This window comes from Vicugna pacos, chromosome 27 (assembly GCF_048564905.1).
Source record: "Vicugna pacos chromosome 27, VicPac4, whole genome shotgun sequence".
Taxonomy (NCBI): domain Eukaryota; kingdom Metazoa; phylum Chordata; class Mammalia; order Artiodactyla; family Camelidae; genus Vicugna; species Vicugna pacos.
Window position 1 is genome coordinate 5,046,195 of NC_133013.1, and position 21,845 is coordinate 5,068,039.

Genomic DNA, 21,845 nt, shown 5'->3' on the forward strand with positions numbered 1-21,845 from the left:
CGTGTTACCATTGGGGAAATTTGGGAAGGACAGGAAAATGTGCCTCCCTGTACATTTTTTCCTGACTTCTTGTGAATCTATTATTATTGCAAAATAAAACATAAAATTATTTTTTTACATAGAAACTTACCAAATATCCAACACTGGTCAATTAAAACACATCATCCCAATAGAATCTTATGTTACTATTAGAATGATGATTAGAAAATGCCCAGAGACACGTGGAAAATGTTTATAATGACTGAAAAATGCAGTCATTATAACCACATCAATGTATTAAATGGTGGACTGAGGGAAAACACATAAAATGACACTTAGCTGTTTAAGGAAGGAGGGTTGGAAATGAAGCAATATGAGTTCGTAACAGCAATCAGTACGAGTCTTTTGAACTATGAAGACTTTTTTCTTTCTTTCTTTCTTTCTTTCTTTTTTTAAACTTGCCCTCAATCTGAAACTGGTTTCACAATAAATGAGGTAAGGGACAGCAAAGCCAAGATAAAAAGAATGTGACAATGTCCACTGGAAGGTCAGGGAAAGCAGCCACTTTCAAATCCAGATGCCACCTGCCACGAGTCTTTTGAGGCATCAGCTGGAGGTCCATAAGATGGAACCCATCCTATGTTCTGCTTGCTAAGAACATCAAAGGAACTCTGTCATAGTCAGAACCCATCTTGCCTTTGATTACAAAATACATAAGGAATCCTGTAGTAATTCACTGAAGTTCTCCAGCATTAGCACATGCTGGGAAATGAGAAGCAATACCTAGGGAAGTACTAGGGAGAAGCACTCAGACAGCAAGTTTCTGTTGGTTCTTCTGCTACAAGCCAACAATGACGTGAGTATACATCAACATTCAGTTGGTCTCTCTCTGGACAGTAAGAGGGTGACAGGATGTAACTGAGGTTAGTGTATGGGCTGAAATTTGTAACAGCCAACCCCCAAATATCTCCTAGTTTCCACCTAATTAAAGGAATGCAAGTTGGTATTCCTGCCCAGCAGGTCAGAGTCTTTCCAAGTTTGGTCCATGGACCACTTTTAACACATTCTTGAGCTGTACTCCACACCTGCTGTATCACACCCTGGGGGAGGTAGAGATGAAGTCTCCATTGCTAACAAGTATTTGGGAGCTTCTCTGGCAGAGCAGAAGCCAGAAAATCAAATTGGAAAAGTCAAAATGAGCAGCAGGATCCACATGGGCTGCAAGGACTCAAAGGACCACCAAAGAAACATCTGAGCCATCTGGGGTTGTCTCCTCGTGGACCGTCTGACCTGGTGCAGACAGACTGCAGACGTGGCTTGCATGGGGGCAGAGCAGTTCTAGATCCTGGCCCTGGATCCTCCCACAGCAATGCCACTGGGGGAAGAGGGCTGGAAAGAACGCGTATGCTGCTTCCAGCTGGTTGCAGTCTGTAAGACACTTTGGCAATTTTTTTTATCCCAGATAGGCAAAGATGGCTTAACTTGGTAGACTTACCACATATCTACGTTAAACAGGGAAACAGAGACATAATCTTAACAGAGGCAGAATCATTATTTAAGTTCAGCTCCAGTGGGCTGGTGCACGTGTACCAGATTAATCCCTCAGTCTTGCACGGTTATCCTCACTATTGGAAATGAGATCTTGTTTTCCACTTTGCTTCACTGCTATTCACTGATGTGTCACTCAGCTATTATCCTGTCTTCCTTGCTCAGTTCTATTAGCTCGAAGTTTGCCAGCTGATTCTATTTTTAAGTCAATAATCAGCCAGAAGTCCTGGTAGCATTATGTCTTCCTCTGTTATATTCAGATCTCTTATTTTTAATTTTTAATTCTCATTCTCTGGCTACACCCTCCAGCAGACGGCTGACAGAGGGATACCCCGAAGTTTGCCTTGCGTCTAACTTGGAAGCGGATCTCACTTCTCAACTATTTATGCTTGTTGCAGCTCTCCTGTGGGTACTAGCTATCCAATTATGAAAGTTTTCTCCTAGTCTAGAATTAGAGCTGAATTTAATCATTTTTCTGTCTTTTAATTTGTTTCCTTGTTTAGCATGGGTATGCAGTGAATTGCATTAGGAAATCTACAAGTTAATCCATCCTTGCCTACCTAGGATAAAAATTATTTTGTATTTTTCACTTCGTGCACTGCTAGAATCCATCTGCCAGTATTCTTTTAGGAAATCTGCATTCATTTTCATGTATAATATTTGTCAATAGTTTTCTACTGAGATGTGTTTGCCATAGTATAATTGTTAGATTTATAAATTTTTCATCTTTTATATGTGTTCTAGAATAATTTATACATTTATTTATTCTTTGAAGATAAAATTCAAATGTAAACATGCGTCTTTTAATATGTAAATCTTTGCCTACCTCTTCCAGTTTTAATATATTTTAAGTCTATTCTGATTTTCTATTTTTAAGTATATTTAATAACTTTTATTTTCCTAGAAAATCACCTCCTTTCAACCAGATGTTCAATTTATTATATACATCCTTCAATTCATTCACTTTTTTGATGTTTTCAAAGAATGAAATTTTAGTTTTAAATCTTCTGGTTTTTGAATGACTTTTTTTTATGCCTTTAAAAACTCATTTCTCTTGTATCTCTGCTAATTCCTTCTAGTTTCTTCTGATACGCATTTCCTAACTTTTTGAGGTATAGGATTAATTAATCAAATTTCAAACTTCCTAGTTTTCTCATCTTTAGGCACTACTTTTACTCTCCCTGGTATAAGCAAAGGTTGATTTGAGAACTTTTTAAAAAACAAATTAAGTGGAGATTATATACACACATACATACACATTACGGTGTTACTATCCCCTTGTTGCTAAATTCTACTTTTAGAGCACTGTCATTACAGAATATAAGCTATGTGAGATCTACATTTTGGAAAAAACTAGATATTATCTGTGGTTCAAAGACAGTTTTTGTGACTATTTCAAGTATATTTAAAAGTAGTATTTTTTGTTTGATGGGTACAAATCTCTCTCTCGATTTCTTGGTTCAGTCTTAGCAACTGTTTTATTCCATACTATTAACCGCACTTACCTTTCCTGAGATACTGATTTTGTCCATTTCTTCTGTGTTTTCCATCAGTATTGGTTGCATGTATTTTGAAGCCACATTGTTCGCCACATAACTGTTCATGACCACATTGCTGTCTCAGTAAATCTGCCTTTAATCAATACAGAAATAGTCACTGTGTCTCTTTCCATGCCCTTTCTCTTTTGTGTTTATTTGCTGAATAAGAACCCTGCTAAAGCGGATTTCCTTCTACGGCATTTTACAGACAACATTTTCAATGACTTTATTTTCATTCTGATGGATCATTTTGATTAAAAATCTATCTTTATGACATATATGTCATAGACTTGGTTGTTTTTGTTTGCTTTCAACCAATTAGAAAGTCTATTTTGTTTTAGGACTTGTTACGAGGTTTAAACCTGTTTGCATTTTTGTGATTAGTGATTGTTTTATTTCTGCCGTTCTGTTAGTTGTCTTTTTACTGTACTTTCTCTTCCTGCATTAAGTGTACTGACAGAATTTTTTCACTCATTATTTACTTTGTGTCTAGTGGTTTGGAAGTTATATTACCACTTCTTTTTCTCTATTAGCTACTCAAATGTTTAACCCATAAAATCACTTGTAGTTTTTAAATCTGTGTACCTTTGTGCATTTAACGAAGGTGCATCTATCATACATGGACCAGAGAATTCCCACAGCAACTGTCCACTGTTATTCCTCTGTTTCTCAATCTCCTACCAACTCAAACCTCTAAGTTATTATTTATATTTAAAACATTATCAAACATTTAAATGTAACCATGACTTCCAGTGGTTTCTTTGCCAACAACTGCCAACCGTATCTGAGTCAGGATGTGAACCAAGACCACTCTCTCCCTCCCCAGTCTTAACCGCGCAGCCAGCACGGCCAGGACTCCCTCTTCCTCCAGCTACACCTGGAGAGTTCTGTTCCCAGGGGGCAGGACTTCAGCAATTCCTAAACCTCCCCAGCTACCTCGGGTAAGGTTAAGAAATCTTCTTTGGTTTAATCTCATTTTGCTGGAATAGATCCTTGAGTAACTCTTTTAGACATGATGTAAATGAATTGAGTTGTTATAAACTTGAAACTTGGATTTTAAATAAAGGATTTTATTTTTAAAAAATAATTCCTCTCTAACATTTGAAAGTAACACTTTATTCACCAAGGCTACAGTCATCAAGACAGCATGTTATTGGTACCAAAACAGACATATAGACCAATGGAACAGAATAGAGAGCCCAGAAATGAACCCACAAACTTTTGGTCAACTAATCTTTGACAAAGGAAGCAAGAATATACAATGGAATAAAGACAGTCTCTTCAGCAAATGGTGTTGGGAAAACTGGACAGCAGCATGTAAAACAATGAAGCTAGAACACTCCCTTACACCACATACAAAAATCAACTCAAAATGGATTAAAGACCAAGGCAAATTTATTTCTTGTTACTATAATTTTTCACTTTGAGCGCTTCTAAAGGTTTTCTCAATATCCTGGATATTTTAAAATGTCAGCATGATATTCAAGATACATGTGTCTTTTTGTTTATTCTCCTTAGCACGGAGTATGCTACTGATACAGGAATAGATGAATACAACCATCCCACTTCAGTTTAGCAGGAAAAGGATGGACTGTTTCATAAATCATGTTAGAACCATTTCCTATCCTTCAAAGAAAAGTAAAGTTAGACCCTTACCATATACCATTAAAAACTTAGGGGAAAAACCCACAAAATAAAAAGCAAACCATTTGGCTTATCAAAAAGTATTAGAAGATGATTAGAAAATGATTTTAAAAGAGTGGCTGCCATTGATGCCCTAAATGATGGTGAACTTCAGAAAGCCACTGACTTGTTCACAGATGCCATCAAGCTAAACCCTCATTTAGCCATTCTCTATGCCAAGAGAGCCAGTGTCTTCATCAAATTATGGAAGCCAGATGCTTCCATGCAAAATAATGACAGAACTATTGAAATAAATCCTGATTCAGCTCAGCCATACAAGTGGCGAGGGGAAGCACACAGGCTTCTGGGCCACTGGGAAGATGCAGCCCTTGCTTCTGCCCCCGTCTCAGAAATGGATTATGATGAAGATGCTAGTGAATGCTCAAAGAAGTTCAACCGAGGGCCCAGAAAACTGCTGAACGTCAGAGAAAGTGTGAGTGAAAACATGAAGGGTGAGAAATCCAAGAAAGACTAGAAAGAGTTAAGAAGGCTCAGGAAGAACACGAGAGAGCCCAGAGGGAGGGAGAAGCTAGGTGACATCAGGAGCTCAGTGTGGTTCTTTTCCAGGTGGTTTTTCTGGGGGAACGCCGGGAATGGGAGGGGGCATGCATGAAACGAAATGGCAGGAATGCTTGGGCTCAATGAAATTCTCAGAGATCCCCAGAAGTTCTTGCAGCCATCCAGGGTCCAAAAGTGAGGGTGGCCTCCCTGGAAGTGGCCCAGAACCCAGCCAACGTGTCAAAATATTAGGGCAACCCAAAGGTTATGAATCTCATCAGTAAACTGTCAGCCAAGTTTGGCAGTCAAGCATAAAGCCCTTTCACATTCATTTTCATAAAGAAATGAATAAAAAGAATAATGGTAGGATCTGATTTATTAAGAATGTATAATTCATTTTCAATTAAAGACCATCAGTCATGCTAAAAGATAACTGGAGTAGTTTAAATTGGATGGTCCTTCATGGCAGGCTGGTGCGGGAGGTGAAGGAGAAAATAGAATGATAAACTCGGTATTTGCTTCTCAGGCTCAAACTCTTGGTATTTGCATTTTACGACCAAAACCTTACACCCCTGTCCCAAAGAACCAGACTGCACTGATTTTTTTATTTACTGGTGTTGGGCATGAATCCATCAATACAGAACCAGTGGGTGCCAAGTGCTAAGGCCTCCACAGCAATTCCCTGCTAGACCAGGGTAATGGTCCTTAGTACCGCATCCACTTACTCCAACTGGATGTTTTCCACGTGCTGTTTGCCATGTGAACTCTGGGGACTAAAAGATGTGACTAGAACATGGCCCCTTGGACAGACCTCCCTGGCTGGCGGGGAGGAACATGAGCGTTAACCTGGACTTGCCACGTGACGTGATGCTGAGAAGCAGTGAGTCCTGGGAGGCACCCAGTAGCCCAGAGGCAGCGACTGAGCAGCACATCAAGGGCAAAGGCCCAGAGGAGAAGCCGGCTGGACAAGTCTGAAGTCCTTACTGTACTTCATCCTGGTCTACTACCCTGTTCTCCACCCTCCCTTGAATCAGAAGCAATGCTTCTGGGGTCCTGCAACATGTGTTCCCTTCCCAGACTGTCTCCCACTGTCCACTCTAAGAGCCCTAGCCTGCGGCCTCTCTTAGTGCTTTCCCCAGGTGCTATTACAGTGGTGGCCAGACTGCCACAGGCAGACGGGTCTCATCTGGCCACCCGACCAGGAACAACTTCTCCCTCCTCCCACTGGCTGCAGACCTCTCTCTTCCTGATCTTTCTAAGATGCTGGACCTCTTACTCCCATCACCTGCCCTGTGAGATAATCTTCTGAGCCCTGGTCTCATACCCATGAAGAGGCTGTCAGGGGTCAGAAAGGTCAAAGGTTTTGGAGTCCCATGTCTCAGAAACAGTTCCCTTATTTGTGAGTGGAGGATGGTAATCCTACATGACTTCACTGTGGTCCTGAATCAGACCAGATGAGACCACTAGGATGAAGTGAAGTGTAACTGATTACAGACACCTCAAGGGCAGTGTCCTCCTCTTAGAAGCATGGTATCTCACACACAGCAGGTCCGCAGAAGCGTCCCCTGAGCTGAACAGACAGCGTCAGCTACACGCCGGCCCGGTGGCCCCGCCCCACAGTCTGGTTCCTCTACATATTGGTGCGGCCATGAGCACACTCAGTTTGACCCGGCCCCTGCAGAACTGAGGCCCTGGGGGCCCAGCAGCCCCACATGTCTTGTCCCTCTGTGGGCTCCTTCCTCCGTGCAGGCGGCCAGTGAGTGCAGCCTGGGGAGGCAGCGGAAATTCCGCAGGGACCCCCCACAGCAGGCTGGGGAGGGGGCAGGGTGAGGGCTGCCCTTGACCCCCACCAAGGCACTGCCCACCCCTCCCATCCCTCAGAAGGCTCATGATGGTGACTGAACCTCCCATCGAATTCCTGTCTCACGTATTTACTCCACAGACCGTTATGGCCATGTTGGCTCTGGGTCTGATTGTCACCAGGATCAATAAGCTCACCTCCAGAAGCCAGGCTCTTGGGTGGACCGCAGCCCTCGGGGTGCAGGGGACGGGGGCTCAGGGGCTGGCCCAGCACCACGTGTGGGAAGTCACACAGCCATCCCTAGAAAACTCTGCTCGCTGCAGCGCCTGGCCCTCTGTTTGAAATTCTGCGCAAACTCTGGTGCAGTGGTTTGTATTTGGTCAAGGAAAAATCAGTTGTCGGATGCTGAGGAGAGATCATTAGGAAGTGGCGGTATGAAAACCCCCAGCAGCTCTGAAACTGGGGGAGACAGGCTCACCCTCTTCAAAGTGAAAGAAAAAAGGCTGAGGTAGATGGGCCAGAAAAGACCTGAGGTGGATTTGATTCTGAGGGAGGGAGAGAGGAGTCATTCCACTCTGCCTAACTTCTAGAAAAATGAGACATAAGAGTTCTAAAATCACAACCAGAGGCAAGTATGTCGCTCTCTGGAGCCAGGCAGACCCTGCTGGTTGACCTTGGGCAAGTGGCCTAACCTCTCTGAGCACCAGTTTCCTGCCCTGAGAGATGTGGATGCTAACACAGACTTCAGAGCCATCCAGCCCTTTGCAGAAAGAGTGGAACCCAGCAGGGGTGCTCAAGGTCCACCAGTGACAGTTCCTGCCATGCAGACAGGCTGGGGTCCGAGGCAGTGTGAGGCTGACAGGTCTCTGGGCTCCCAGTGCCTAAATGAGGACACAGGTCCACGTGTCCCTCCTCCCCTGATTTTACCAAGATGCTGGAGGAAATGACAGAAGCAAAACACATCCACTGCCCTCAGCTGGGAGGAGTGTATAAGCAGAGAAGAGCAGATGATAACTTTCAGACAAAATAATCAGTTGATAGCAAAGCAGGAGAATATGAATTAGTATTTTGACTGTTATTCAGAGCAAAAAAGAAAGGAAACTCAAATTCAAAGAGGATCAGAGCCACTTCTGTAAAAGCCAAGCTCTGGGAGACTTGGGCGCCATCCCCCAGGGGCTCTGAGCCACTCCCCTCACTCACTCAGGCTACTCTGGCTCCTTCGGTTCCAAGGACTGAGCTAAATGACATGTTCCTGCCTCACGGTGATTTAAAAAAAAAAAAAAAACACTGTTTAAAAAGTAAAATCATGACACTTGCACAAATATAAAATGAACGTGTTTCAAAGATTTTTTTTAAGTCATTAACTAATGAAGGAAACAGCAAGGTGGCCAAAACCAGTTGGAGGCAGATCCAAAGGGCAGACATGAACGCAGGCAACCAGGACCACCCACCCAGTCTGATCACAGAGGAGTCAGCACACTGGACAAAATCCATCTGCCTCTCTACAGTCTGGAATCATCTGCATGACTATCGGTTCTAGAACTTACAGAGTTGAAAGGTAGTTCAAAAACCACGACCAGCTGAGTCCACCAGAGGATCTGACAGCCTCGCCGGTGCACGTGACCACCGACACGCAGCACACGCCCCCGACGCCCGCTCACCTTTCCCTCCTTCTCCATTTATTGTTATTATTATTTGCATTTCAAAGTTTTTCACATCCTTTCCTGATAGGCCGGTGCACCTGATCTCTCTGCCAACAGCACTTGCCCCCTTGATGCTCTGACTTCTTCCGTGGCCTCCCCTCTAGCCACTCAGTTGGTCCCACACCCCAGCTCCCCCGATCCTTGGGCCCCAGGAATTCGCTTAGCGTTCTCCCCTCCTCTCTCTCCCTCTCTCTAGAGGGCAAGGGTTTCTGTCTGTCTTGATTGCGGCTGTTACATCCTCAGACGCTAGAACAGTGTGTGATAACAGCGTGTAACCCTTCACTAAATATCGGATGAGTGAAAGGACAAATTAAGAACATCAAACAACAAGGACCTACTGTAGAGCATAGGGAACTATATTCAATGACTTGTAATAACTTACAATGAAAAAGAATATATATGTATGTATGTATAACTGAATCACCTGAAACTAACACAACATGGCAAATCAACTGTGCTTCAATAAAAACAAACAAACATCAACAGTGGCAGCAGTGAGAAAGCGGAGATGTGGACGGACAGCTCAGAGGATTTTGGAGATGTGAGCATAGGTTGGCTATTTCTTCTCACTTCCTAAAAACCTACTCCATCCACTTTACTCTACACCTTTAGAAACAGCCTCCCCCAAGAGCAGGTCTGAAGATTTGATAATGCAGATGAGATAGCAGCACATCCTAAAAGCTCCTTCTTTAAGATCCAGGGCTGAAAAATTACCTTTACTTCACTGGAGGTTCCTGCCACATCCGATATCCTTTCAGTGATGCCTTTGCTCAGATCCCCCAGCTCTGAACCCCCAGACCAGCCATGGCTGTGCCATGGCCGCAAGCACCAACCCCTCACCTTCTTCTGCAGCCTTAGCAGTAACAGCACTGAGTCTAAGAGATTCACTCCCTAAGATCCCACCCCACACGTGGACTGATGTGGTACCCTGATAACGCACGCAGCCCATGGGGGAGCAACTGCCACTCACGAGGATGCAGGTCCAGACTCGTCCTGGTGACCTTTGCTACCTGCCTGCCTCCTCTGTGTTGGCTGAGAAACCCCGAGTCCTAGGATGTCCCCCACCACACACATCACGCCTAACCTCCCACCAGGAGCCGAGATTGGATCTTCAATCAGAACAAAGTGAAAATGATTGGAACTTGAGTGGGCTGCTTACCTGCACTGTAGCTGACCATGTGGACAGCCATCCTGCCCGTGCCCTAGGCCCTGACTGCTGCCCACGTCGAGTATGGGCAGCCAGCTCGAGGCTCTGCACAGAGCACACGTGGTCCGTGTGCGGGACAGCTAAGAAGAATGACAACCCCAGAATCAGCTGTCAACCTCTGGCAGATAAACCCCCAACAGGTCCCCATGGGCCGGGCGCCTCTGCCCACAGCTGCAGCTTTTTAACGCATCTTGAATTCCCTCCCTCCCATCTCACTTCCTCTCTCAAATAAACTCTGTGCACTCAAATCCTTGTCTTGGGCTTATTTCTAAGGAAACCTAAGATACTTGGGGAGAAAATTAATTCAGTTTCATTGGTGACTCATTGATTAGCACAATCACAAGCCCCCACTGGGTGAACCACACTGCGTCTGGGTGTGTTCTGCGTGTACTGCCCTCTCCCCAGGCTCTGCCACTAGCCACAGGGTCCTGGGAACATGTGACAGAAAGAAGGCTATAGCCAGAGGCCTGCAGCCTCAGAGCCAGACAGCAGCAGCCTGCATATGTGCAAATGTGGTTTTGCAGAGGCTATAAGAAAGGGACGGCAGACACCCCTTGCTGTCCAAAAATCCAAATTACATTCATCAACAAGAATTCCATTATTGTCATGGGATTGTCTAACTAAACGGTGCAAGAACTGAGAAGCCCAGAGAGGCTGAGGCAGCTGCCCACAGCTGCACAGCACAGAGGCAGCTAAGATGACTTCAGGGTTCAGGCTTTCCTCTGCAAGGCCTTTCATCCCACCCAAAAGGCACTGTAGCTCCTCCTATGGCTTCTGGATGACTCATTCTGAGGGAAGCCAGCCACCACATCGTGAGGTCATTTAACTCATAAAGACTCCCATGATAAGAATTAAGTCCCCGAACTAAGGGCCAACATCAGTTTTCCAGCTATCTGATGAGTCACCTTGTTAAGATGCCCCAGGCACACTCCCAGTTGACTGCAGCCCCAGCTGACACTGGGCTGAAACAGCATGAGAGACCTGGAGTCAGACACCCAGTGAACCACTCCCCAGACCCCTGACCCCCAGGAACCAGGAGAGGCCACAGACGCCCCTTGTTTTAAATCCTGGGGTGATTTCTTCTGCATACATATGACCTACAGTAAATACCGTCTGTCCCAGTTAGGACTGGTCAGGGCTCCTTTACCTGATGATTGGTGTTTTTTAAAAATAATTTCTGGAAAATTCCCAGCCACTATTTCTTTAACTACTGCTTTTCCCTCATTTTCTCTCTTCTTTCTACCTTGGACATCAATTAAACATTTTAAGATCTGCTCACTCTATTCTCCAAGTCACCGCGTTTCTCTTATTTTTCATCTTTCTGAGTCCCTAGGCTGTATTGCTGTGTAAATTACTTCAATGTGTCTTTCAGGTCACTGACTCTCTTGATTTGTGAATCATCTGCTCTTTAACCTCTGACACTTTTTGAATTGATGTGTAATTGACAAGCAAAAAAGCACAGATCTGGGGTGTACGGTTCAGTGAATTTTGATGCAGATTATACCCAGGGACCCAGAATCAACACAAAGTCAGACGCAGAAACCGCTATCATCTCGAAAAGCTCCCTCATGCCCCTTTCCAGCCCAACGCCCCTCCCAGAGGCTATCGTTTCATGGATTTGTATCCCCTCTTCTAGAACAGCAATAAATGTAATCAGACAGAAGACAGCACTCAAAAAAGTGCGGAAGAAGGGAAATCGTGACAAGCCACCCACAGTCGCTACTCGCTTTGAGCAAGATGACTGTGTTCAGACAAATCTTGGAACTGCAGGCTTAACACCAAGCAGAATGAAGCAACCAAGAAACTACCAAAATCAGCATCCAACAGGAATGCTTTTATCAGCTCCCAGCCTCTCCTCGGAGCAACCCAGCCAGCTGGCTGGCGGTCCTAACTTGTCCACCATCCATCAGGGAAAGTATAAAACAGCCCAGCCCAGAAATGCTGCAGAGACAGCCGTTTAGCGCTGACCCAGCCTCTCTGAAACACCGACGAGATATATATATATATATATATATCGATATAAATATAAAATATATATTCGAATCCTAAAGATTTTTTTAATGCTTGCATAATACAAAACCAAGTCAGAATTACAAATACTATGCCAAGTATTACTATAGCTTCTGATTACCAAAATTACTTCATTAAAAACGTTTTAGATAAATGTAATTTTTCCTAATGTATGGCATTGAATGAGATTAAGACATTGGGGGTAGAAGTAATTTATTTTCTTTATGTGTGTGTGTGTGTGTGTGTGTGTGTATATACATATATATATTTTTTTAAGCCCAATATTTTATCTTTTTTGGGGGGGATTAGGTTTATTTGCTTATTTTTTTAATGAAGGTAGTGGGGATTGATCCCAGAACCTCGTGCATGCGAAGCATGCAGTCTACCACTGAGCTGTACCCTCCCCCTTACTTTCATACATATCACTACTCCACAGAGGTTTATCTAATTTATAGACAGACGATGTACTGTATCTCAAAAATCATTTGTGGCTCATACTAGGACTCCGATATCTAGCTGGAATGGAAGGAGTAATGTGATATACATGCTGGTGTTTCCCCTGACCTGAATCCATGCTCCTTCCTAAACCACGACTCACACAGAAGGATGGCATGTCCCCTCCTTAAGGAAACACACACACACACACACACACATAATGAACAATCACACGTGCCCACAGAGAGAACACATCACTGTTTGAGCCTTGGGCTGGCGGTAAGCATTAAACACAGCATCTCTCAAAATCCCTGGTAACAGAGTATCAGAAGGTCAGGACCTTATTAAATTCAGGGCCTGTTTTTGCTTCTTCCTGTGTCAATGTTTTGACTCAGTCCCATGGTTTCGGATTTTCCAGGCTGCCAATGTGATTTCCCCCTCCTTCTTCTTGCGCTGCCCTGAGCAGCACTGGCATCACAGGGAATCACCCCCTTCCCTCCTCCTAACGCCAGCATCCACCTTCCTCCTTCCACCTCGTCTGTGCACAGACATTTATCAGGTGTCTCTAGATGCCCAGGAGAGGTGGCAGGACCCGCATACCATGGGGCACAGGAAACTCTTTCTAGGAGGTTCTGTGATAGAGAGATGCATCTGGAGTCCAGAAGCCGACTGAGGTCTGGGATGAGGAGGGTGGGCATCCCACGCTGAGAGGGGGCAGTTGTAAATGGCTGGGGAGAGCCAAGGTACATCAGTGAGGTGACGGACAAATGTTGAGGTGGTGAACCGCAGGTGAGAGGAGGCTGCACTGGAGAGGCTGGTCCACACCCACCTCGGGACTTGGATCCAGAGACCAGAGGGAGGCCAGCCCTCAGAGGCAGGGATAATGAGGTCATTTTGTGTCTCCTCATCCTGCGGGCTCCCCAGGGCACCCTCAGCTGAGTGCTCCTTTCAGCCATACCTTCATTATGCACACCTGCTTTGGTCCTTTCTCTCCTCCCGTCTTTCCTCTGACTTCCCTGTCACCACTTCCCTGTCTCAGCCTGGGATGCCTGGTCTCCCCAGGGCTTGTCTTCTCTGCCTCTCTCCCTCCGCCCCTGCCCTGGAGAGCTGGGGCTCACTTCTCCTCCCTCACCAAGGCTGGGCCCCTCCTAACTCTGCCCACCAGAGTGAGGTGAACGGGCTGTTCTGGGTGCCTACACTCAGTCCCCAAGGGATCCAGCAGCCCCCACCTCCTTCTTCTCCCTCTCCCCCCACCAGAGTTGCCCACATCATGTGGAAGAGTCTCCTGGAGGGAGGAGGCAGCCAGGTGGCCCAGGTGCAGCCCCAGCTGAGGCCCTGCCCACAGTCACTGTCACTGCCAGCCCTGGGGATGCACCCCCCACATCCCAGCTCATCTGAGCCCCAGCCCACTGCCTTCCACCAGCATCTCATGAAACAGACAGGCAGCTACAAGGCCTAGTCAGCCCACAGCATGACGAGAAATCACACATTTTTTTAAGCCACTAAATTCAGGGTAGTTTGTTTGCTGCAAGATGCCCAACACTGTTTCTACGACTGGCTTAATATCTTCTGTACCCTGCTTATTCCACACTGCATTCATGTGGACCTGAGTGCCATGTACTTCGCAGTTACTTCAGATTCAAGGTCCCATATCTTGTTTCTCAGAAAAAAAACTAAGGCAGAAAAGGAAGCAGCTTGGACAGACCCCATGATGGAGGCTGTGGACGCATCAATAGGGATACGGGAGGGGAAGGAAGGAGGAGGGCGGTTACCTGGAGCTTCAGGGGAAAGACGAGGGGAAAGGAGGGACGTGCATCATTCCTGGGGGCACCTGTCAGACAGAGACGGCTGGATCTTTGCTCCTTGAAACTCAGTTATGTGTAGAACACTTAGTAATTCATTAGTCAGAATATTAGAAACTCTGAACATTTTATTTATTGGGGTTCAAGGTCTGACAGATAAGCCATAAGAACCATCTCTTATAGCCTCATTATTAAGATTCTATCATATTATAATATTTATTCTTGATTCCAGATGAAAAAAAAAAACTGAATTGAGAACAGTGAAAAACCTGATTGGCATTTCTTTTTAAATCGCCAGACCATCTTACTTGAAGCAGAAATCCTCCTCATCATGCCTGTAGACACACAACTATGTTACTATTTACTCTCTGCCGAGTACTACCCTAAGCATGCTGTGTACACCCGCAATCATCCTTCCAAACTGTGGGAAGATGGCATTTCCCCCGTTGTGCAAAGGAAGCATCTAAGATTTAGAGACATAGTAAATATCATGGCCAAGATTTACACCCAGACTTGTTCGATCATAATACTTTCCCTTCAGCAGTCAACTGCAATGCCCCTGTTATAGGCTGAACTGTCCCCCCAAAGTCACAGGTCAAAGTCCTAATTCACATGCTGCTGTACCTCTGAGCGTAACTGTATTTGGACGTAGAGTTGGTTTTTTTTTTTTTTGATTGATGTATAGTCAGTTACAATGTGTCAATTTCTGGTGCACAACATAATGTTTCAGTCAAAGAGGTAACTAAGTTAAAAGGAGGTCACCAGAGTGAGCCCGAATCCCATATGACTAATGTCTTTATAAGAAGAAATTAGGACATAGACATGCACAGAGGGAACACCAGCTAAAGACACAGGGAGAAGACGATCGTCTGCAAGCTAAAGAGAGAGGTCTCAGAGCAAACCTACCCTGAAGATAACTTGATCTTGGACCTCCATCCTCCAAAAGAAAATCAATTTCTTGGAGAAAATAAATGTTCATTGTTTAAGTCACCCAATCTGTGCTATTTTGTTACAGCACCCTGGGGAAACTAAGACAGCCCCCAGGAAACAGACGGGCCAAAGAGGAAACATGGGAACTCACATGTTTCTGCTCCAGAGGGGACCACTTCCTCCGACTTCAGACATCTTGCAAAGCTCAGCCGTCTGAACTTACTTAAGAAGAATAGTGGCCAATCAGAAGGGGATATTCTTCTAGAGACAGGCTCAGTGATTCGAATGGAATGTGATCATCAGTGAGAAAGACAGAGGAAGAATTAAAAGTTGATCCAAGATGCGGAATCTCCCAACCTTCTGGAAGTAGCCAGTGTAGGACAAACCTGTCAGCTGGTCCCGGGGGGATCACCGTGACCGTGACCGAGGGCAGTGGCCGATGTTTCCTGAATCAGGAAGGCACCCGGCTTCCTTCTCCTCTAGGAGGGACCAAGGCAGCAGTCATCCCTGAGAAATCCCTCTCCTGTCTCCCAAGTTGGTTATCACATTCTAAACCTTATTGGAAAGAAGAGGTTCTGGGTTCCCTTACTTGACTAAGCAGTTTGGCAAATCATTTCAGTGCTTCAAGAAACTTAGCCTGGATACCCGCCTTGAGGGCTTCTGCTCTACAAATCAGATGGCCTTGGATGACTGCTGAGTCGCTCCTCTCCAGACTTGGGGAGGACAATCAGAACACGACCGCTCTCCGCCCTTCTTCTGTCAGGTACGTCTTTCCGAGGGTGACTAGAGAAGACAGTCTCCCACACCCAGCAGCCCCGTAGAGGACTCTCTCAATGCACATCGGGCAGCACATCAAATGAGGACCTGGGTCAAAACTGTGGACTTCAGCCAGGCACCCCACTGACCAGACACTTTTCATGCTGTGGCTGTAACTGCCATCATTCGGGGCAAAGGGACTGCCACATGCAAAATGTCTCAGTACCAGTACATCCACAGGTACCTACACTGCTGTAACCACAGCCCTACAGACACAGCCATCGGGGGCAGCGTGCTGAGACATGCAGGCTTGCGTGCCAGGGCAGAGAACACTGGACACGAGACAGGGCTGCTTCTTACAAAGCCTTGTGGGGCTCAACAGTCCCACAGTATAGATAACATATCCAGCATTTCTATAAATGACTCAAATATCCTTCATTGTTAATCATGCGCAAGAATGAAATAATTTTTTTCCTCTTTTGTCCACTGTCCTTACCTGTTATAGAGGAGAATGTCTGGCTTCCAAATCTGGCCATCTGGGAAACGAACCGTCTTCACTCCCGGGTACTCTGACATGTTCCATTGTAAATAGTGATCTGTCCAAGACTGACAAACACAGGCGGCGGCATTAGTCTGTAGCACTTGGCTCCCTTGCTTACTAATAGATCTTATGAGAGATTATTAGATAAGTTCAAACTAAAAAGAGTGCTAGACACTTATTTACATAATTGAGTTGCTATCTGTAAAATATATGGAAACTGGAAATTAAATAACCCTTTACAAAATGACTGTGAACAGCATAAGAATCCCATTTAAGATCCTGTTGTCACCATGACCACAGTCAGAGGGTAGCATCAGAGTTAATTCCAGTCCCCTGCCTGCCCCCAAGCCTTCCCCTACCACAGCAGACGGGTTTTTTTTTTCTTTTTTTCCTAGCCAAATGAATAACTATTTTACTTTCAAAGTTTTCCACTGTAAGGACACTTTAGAAAAATAAATGCATTCTTTCAATTAGAATAAGAACCAGGAAGAAAAAAAATGGAGAATATTTATTGCCATGAAAGAGCTTCGTGCAGCTGCAAGGGTACCTTTCCCACATCTCTAAGGATGTGTTTTTGGACTTGAATTATTTTTTTTCATGGAGGAATAGTGCTTCTGACACCACAACTCAAAAATGCCAACAACTGCCTTGGTGGCAACACACTGAATCAGGACACCAGGGTACAGGTGAAGACTCAGGAAATAGTCATAAACACGTGAACACGGGTTCTTCTCTCTGGTGCCAGGCCTGATGTTGGTTCTTCAGGGACCTTTGCAAAAGGAAGGCCCACATCTAGGGTCCTCTGTCCCAGAACCATGCACACCGGTGCTACCTGGGGTCAACTGACCGTGTAAAGACTGCTCAGGTAGGATCCCACCTGCACTGCTGTACAACCAGCGTCACCCACAGGGTCACGGGGCTGCCAGGGTTGGGCCCAGCAGCTCCTCCAGGTGTTCCATCATCAGAGAAGACCCCAGTAAAGGCCCCCATCCTGTACCCAGGACCCCTGGGATCATCTGCTCTGGAGTTCAGACTTTCTTAGGCTTAAAAAGGTATGTGATGTAACAGCCTCAGCTGGGACTGGGGCATCTCCCCATAATCAAACACATTGTTATTGCAAATATATTTGCAAACATGCGATTATTGCAGCAAACTTGCATATTTATGCTGAGAAAATAAATGTCTCAATCGCGTATCCATTTCAGTTTGATTTTAGACCCAAAGAATTTGATATAAAGTTATAAAAACATCAAAGGAAAACAATAAAAACAAACAAAACCCTTGTCATCTTCAGAGCTATTGAGATTTGGGAATCCCAGCCAAGGGATTGTGGGCCTAGACCTATTGAAACTGGCAATAGAGGTCAGAGGGCATGTCCTGGAGATCCCACGATCCTCTGCAGAGGACAGGGGAGCACCCTCATTCTGGGACTCCCTGAAGTCCACAAGAGGTGGAGTAACAGCATTTACAGCCACGGACCTCTGAGACTGAAGATGTGTTACGGTGTAATGTGCTGATGCAACACCTGGGGCATTGAGGATAGAGACCCACCCCTCTTAGCTTTCTAATTAGACATGTATGTTTGAGAAGAGAAGACTGCCCAGAAAGGGCCAGTCTTGTTCTGGTTGTTTTGCATAAGCCCTTCCACACTGAGCACCTGTGCTTCCCTTACCACATTTTCAGATCCCGCCCTGGGATGCTTCTCTGGGTTGGGAGCCAATTATTACGGAGCCTGACCCTGTCACTATCACCACCACATGCAGAGCAGGGCTTTAGGGCCCCCAGAACTGCCCAGGAAGGTAGGTGTGGCCGGCAGACACCCTGCCTGCTGACATGATGGGAGAGCTTGGTCCCTCAAACATAAACCTCTCCTGATGGCACCATATCTGAGCAGCAGGAAGCCTCCCTGGCAATTCCTCATCCCCTCTCGTCTTCCCTCCTTGGGCTCCTATTCAGCTGCATGTGCCCCATGGGCACGCATCCCAGCCATCTTGCTTGCTCAGTGTCGTGCGTGTGTGAGCTGTGCTCACCAGGATGCAGGGATATCAGCGTGATTACTATTCCTATTTACAAGAGAAAACCGGAGCAGCGAGAAGCAACATCTTTTTCGCCAGTCACAGAGTCAGGGCTCAGAACTTCATTATCTGACTTCAAGGGGGGTGACCCCTCAGGCTCTACCATGTGTGGTGGGTTCCTCTCACCCAATGTGTTTGCATGGGCAGATTATGCACCACAACAAGGGAGGCTGCATCTTCCCTGGAGGTGCCACCCTCCTGCTCACACTGCTCTCCCTTAATCCAAAGCCAAGTTGGGTCTCTCCCACCCTCACAGCAGAAAGCGGGGCTGCAGGGAGCTTTGGCATCAGACAGACTTGGGTTTGTAACCAAGACTCCAGCAGGGAAGAGCTGCGTGGGCTGGAGCAAGTGAATCACCCTCTCTGAGCTGCAGTTCCCTCACATGTGCCCCACACCATCGGGCGCTGTAAAGATGAAATAAGAATACGTGTAGTGGCAGGTGAGTCACACGGCCCTGGGAGGCATGTGATACAGAATGGTTTTAAAAGGAGGAAAGTTCCCCCCATCTCACAAAATCCTAGAGGATGTGAGTGCTGTAGTAACTGAGTTGCAGCCAAAGATGGAGAGAGCGAGGGCCAACTCAGGGTTGGGAAGCAGAGTGGGGACCTTGGTGCCAAGAGTCCTGGGAGCAGGAGCAGAGCTCAGGGGGCCCCCTGAAATCTTTACAAATTTCCTAAGAATGGATGTGGAAAACAGCCGGGAAACCATCATATTCCACAGAGAGATTGTCTCTCTTATCAAAGCACTCACTGCTCATTTAGCTTGTAGGGCCCCGGAGGGCAGAGGCACTGAGCAAACTCTTTGTACAGACAGCAGCTGGCACGGTTTCCACACAGGGGGCACCTGGAAACAAGCACAGACCCAGAAAGGCCAGTGCTCCCAGAGTTTCACATCAGAAGAGGCTGTGCTGTGCCTTCTCTCCCGATTTCTGTGTGATCTCTTCTCCTTGAGTGTTCAAGATAAGATTATGCAGGGTGGTTAAGGGAACACACAAGCGAGGAAGGGGCCCTTGATCTAAAATGCACAGCAGGCAATGTTCACAGCAGCACTATTCACAACAGCCAAGACATGGAAGCAACCTGGACGTCCATCGACAGATGCCTGGATAAAGAAGATGTGGTACATTTATACAATGGAATACTATGCAGCCTTGAGAAGAATGAAATAATACCATTTGCAGCAATATGGATGGACCTAGAGATAATCATACTAAATGAAATAAGTCAGACAGAGAAATACAAATATCATATGATATCACTTGTATGTGGAATCTAAAAAACGATACAAATGAATTTATTTACAAAACAGAAACAGACTCACAGACATACCAAACAAACTTACGGTTACCAGGGGGAGTGGGTGGAGGGATAAATCGGGAGTTAGGGATTTGCAGATACATACTGCTATATATAAAATAAACAACAAGGACTTCCTGTACAGCACAGGGAACTATATTCAATATTTGTAATAACCTATAATGGAAAAGAATCTCAAAAAGAATACATACATATATATGTATATTTATATATATATATATATATATTTATACACATGTGTATAACTGAATCACTTTGCTATGCACCTGAAACTAATATGATATTTAAATCAACTATACTTCAATAAAAGAAAAAAATTTAAATAAAATGCAAGTAGAAATCTCAGTTCTTTCATGGGTCTGAGAATTGGCCCTATTAGAACCTGCCTGGGGCCCACAGGAAACTCTTTTTAAGCACATATACACATATATGCATGGGGATATTTAGAGCAAGAGAGAAAGAAAAAAAAAAAAGAGCAGAGAGTGAGAGCAAATGAATGAAGCAGAAGAAAGGGAACGTTTCCTTTGTTTACAAGAAGTACATTATGGTATAATAAGAAATGTATTTGAGGGGGTTATAGCTCAGTGGTAGAGTGTGTGTTTAGCATGCACAAGGTCCTGGGTTCAATACACAGCACCTCCATTAAAAAATAAATACATAAATAAAACTAATTACCCCCTCCCCAGATTTAATTTAAAAAAATAAGAGGGAATTGTTTGAAAAAAAAAGAAAGAAAGAAATATATTTGGTCTTTTTTCTTGGTTCCTAGCAAAGAGCTCCTAAAACCCTTGGAACTTCCTGAGTGATGGGAGTGTCTTTCAAGGAGCACATCTTTTATTCTATTGAGCTGACTTCAGGTGGCACCCCCCACAGGGCTTCAGGCTGGCCGGATGTAGCAGGTCACCAGAAAGACCAGCCCTGGGTTAGAGGCTGGGAACTTTCAGCCCTGCCCCATCCCTATCTCAGAGAAGAGGAGCAAGGCTGCAGATGGGGTTATGAAACTCTCGAACCATGAGGTTCAGAGCTCCCAGGCTGGTGAACATATTACGGTGCCAGGATGCAGATGGCGTGGAAGCTCCCCTCCTCCCCACACACCTGCCCTGCATCTCTTCCATTCAGCTGTTTCTGAGTGGGATCCTTTATAACAACAGTCAACTGAGGTCAAGTGGGTTCTTGAGTTCCAGGAGCTGTTCTGGAAAATGACTAAATGTCTGAATTCAACCTCAGCTGGACAGTCTGAAGTAGAGGCAGGTGTGGGACTGAGCCCTTACTTTATAGGATCTGATGCTAACTCTCAGAACAGAACCAAATTGCTGGATACTGTGTCCGAAGCATCGGAGAGCTGGCTGTGGGTTGCCAACACCAAGTACCTGGTGTAGGTTGACACCTCACATACACACACTCCCAACCTTCTTTCCGTCAACTATTTCAATCTCCGAGGAAGGGAGTGGCCCCCTTCTTCCTTCTGCCATAAAACTTTCTTCTCTCAGCGGGACATAATGATTGAAACACCATCCTTAACTGTGGGTTACTCTTGTGGCTCTTGGCAAGCCACTGATCTCTTACCTATGAGCAGTGTCCGGCATTTCTATTTATCAGAGAGGAGAAACCAACAGGGTCTCCTCCTTTTCTGGGTCCCCCTCACATGGTCTGGTTCAACACCTTCCACAGAGCAGGTGTTCGGAAAGAAGAGTCAAATAAGTAAATGAAATTAAAAAGGTAAATGAGACTAAAAGAAGTGAAGCTGCAGATGCTCCTTGCAAATGCACATCTTAATTGGAAATAAGCTGGGCTTGGGAGAAATGTAGAGGTCCCTGACGACATCTTCCCAAGCAAGGATGTTTATCTGTGGAGCATCTGAACTCAAGGCAGTAACTAATAATCCAGCTACATCTTCCCTGGAAACCAACACTCTTTAAGAAATGCCAAATAGGTGGGGAGGGTATAGCTCAGTGGTAGAGTGCGTGCTTAGCACACACGAGGTCCTGGGTTCAATCCCCAGTACTTTAATTAAATAAATAAA

At 45.4% G+C, this 21,845-nt stretch overlaps 1 protein-coding gene and 1 pseudogene across 3 annotated transcripts in view; one reads left to right on the forward strand and one right to left on the reverse strand.

The window, feature by feature from the left end:
- LOC102528718 (neuronal acetylcholine receptor subunit alpha-7) overlaps nt 1-21,845 on the reverse strand; it is a 107,209-nt gene that overhangs the window by 38,010 nt on the left and 47,354 nt on the right. For all 3 annotated transcript variants that reach the window (XM_072950651.1, XM_072950650.1, XM_072950652.1), the window contains one exon: nt 16,387-16,496. In XM_072950651.1, coding sequence (XP_072806752.1) covers nt 16,387-16,496 — 110 coding nt within the window. The remainder of the gene's footprint in view (nt 1-16,386; nt 16,497-21,845) is intronic.
- On the forward strand, nt 831-5,561 carry LOC102531652 (putative protein FAM10A5; annotated as a pseudogene).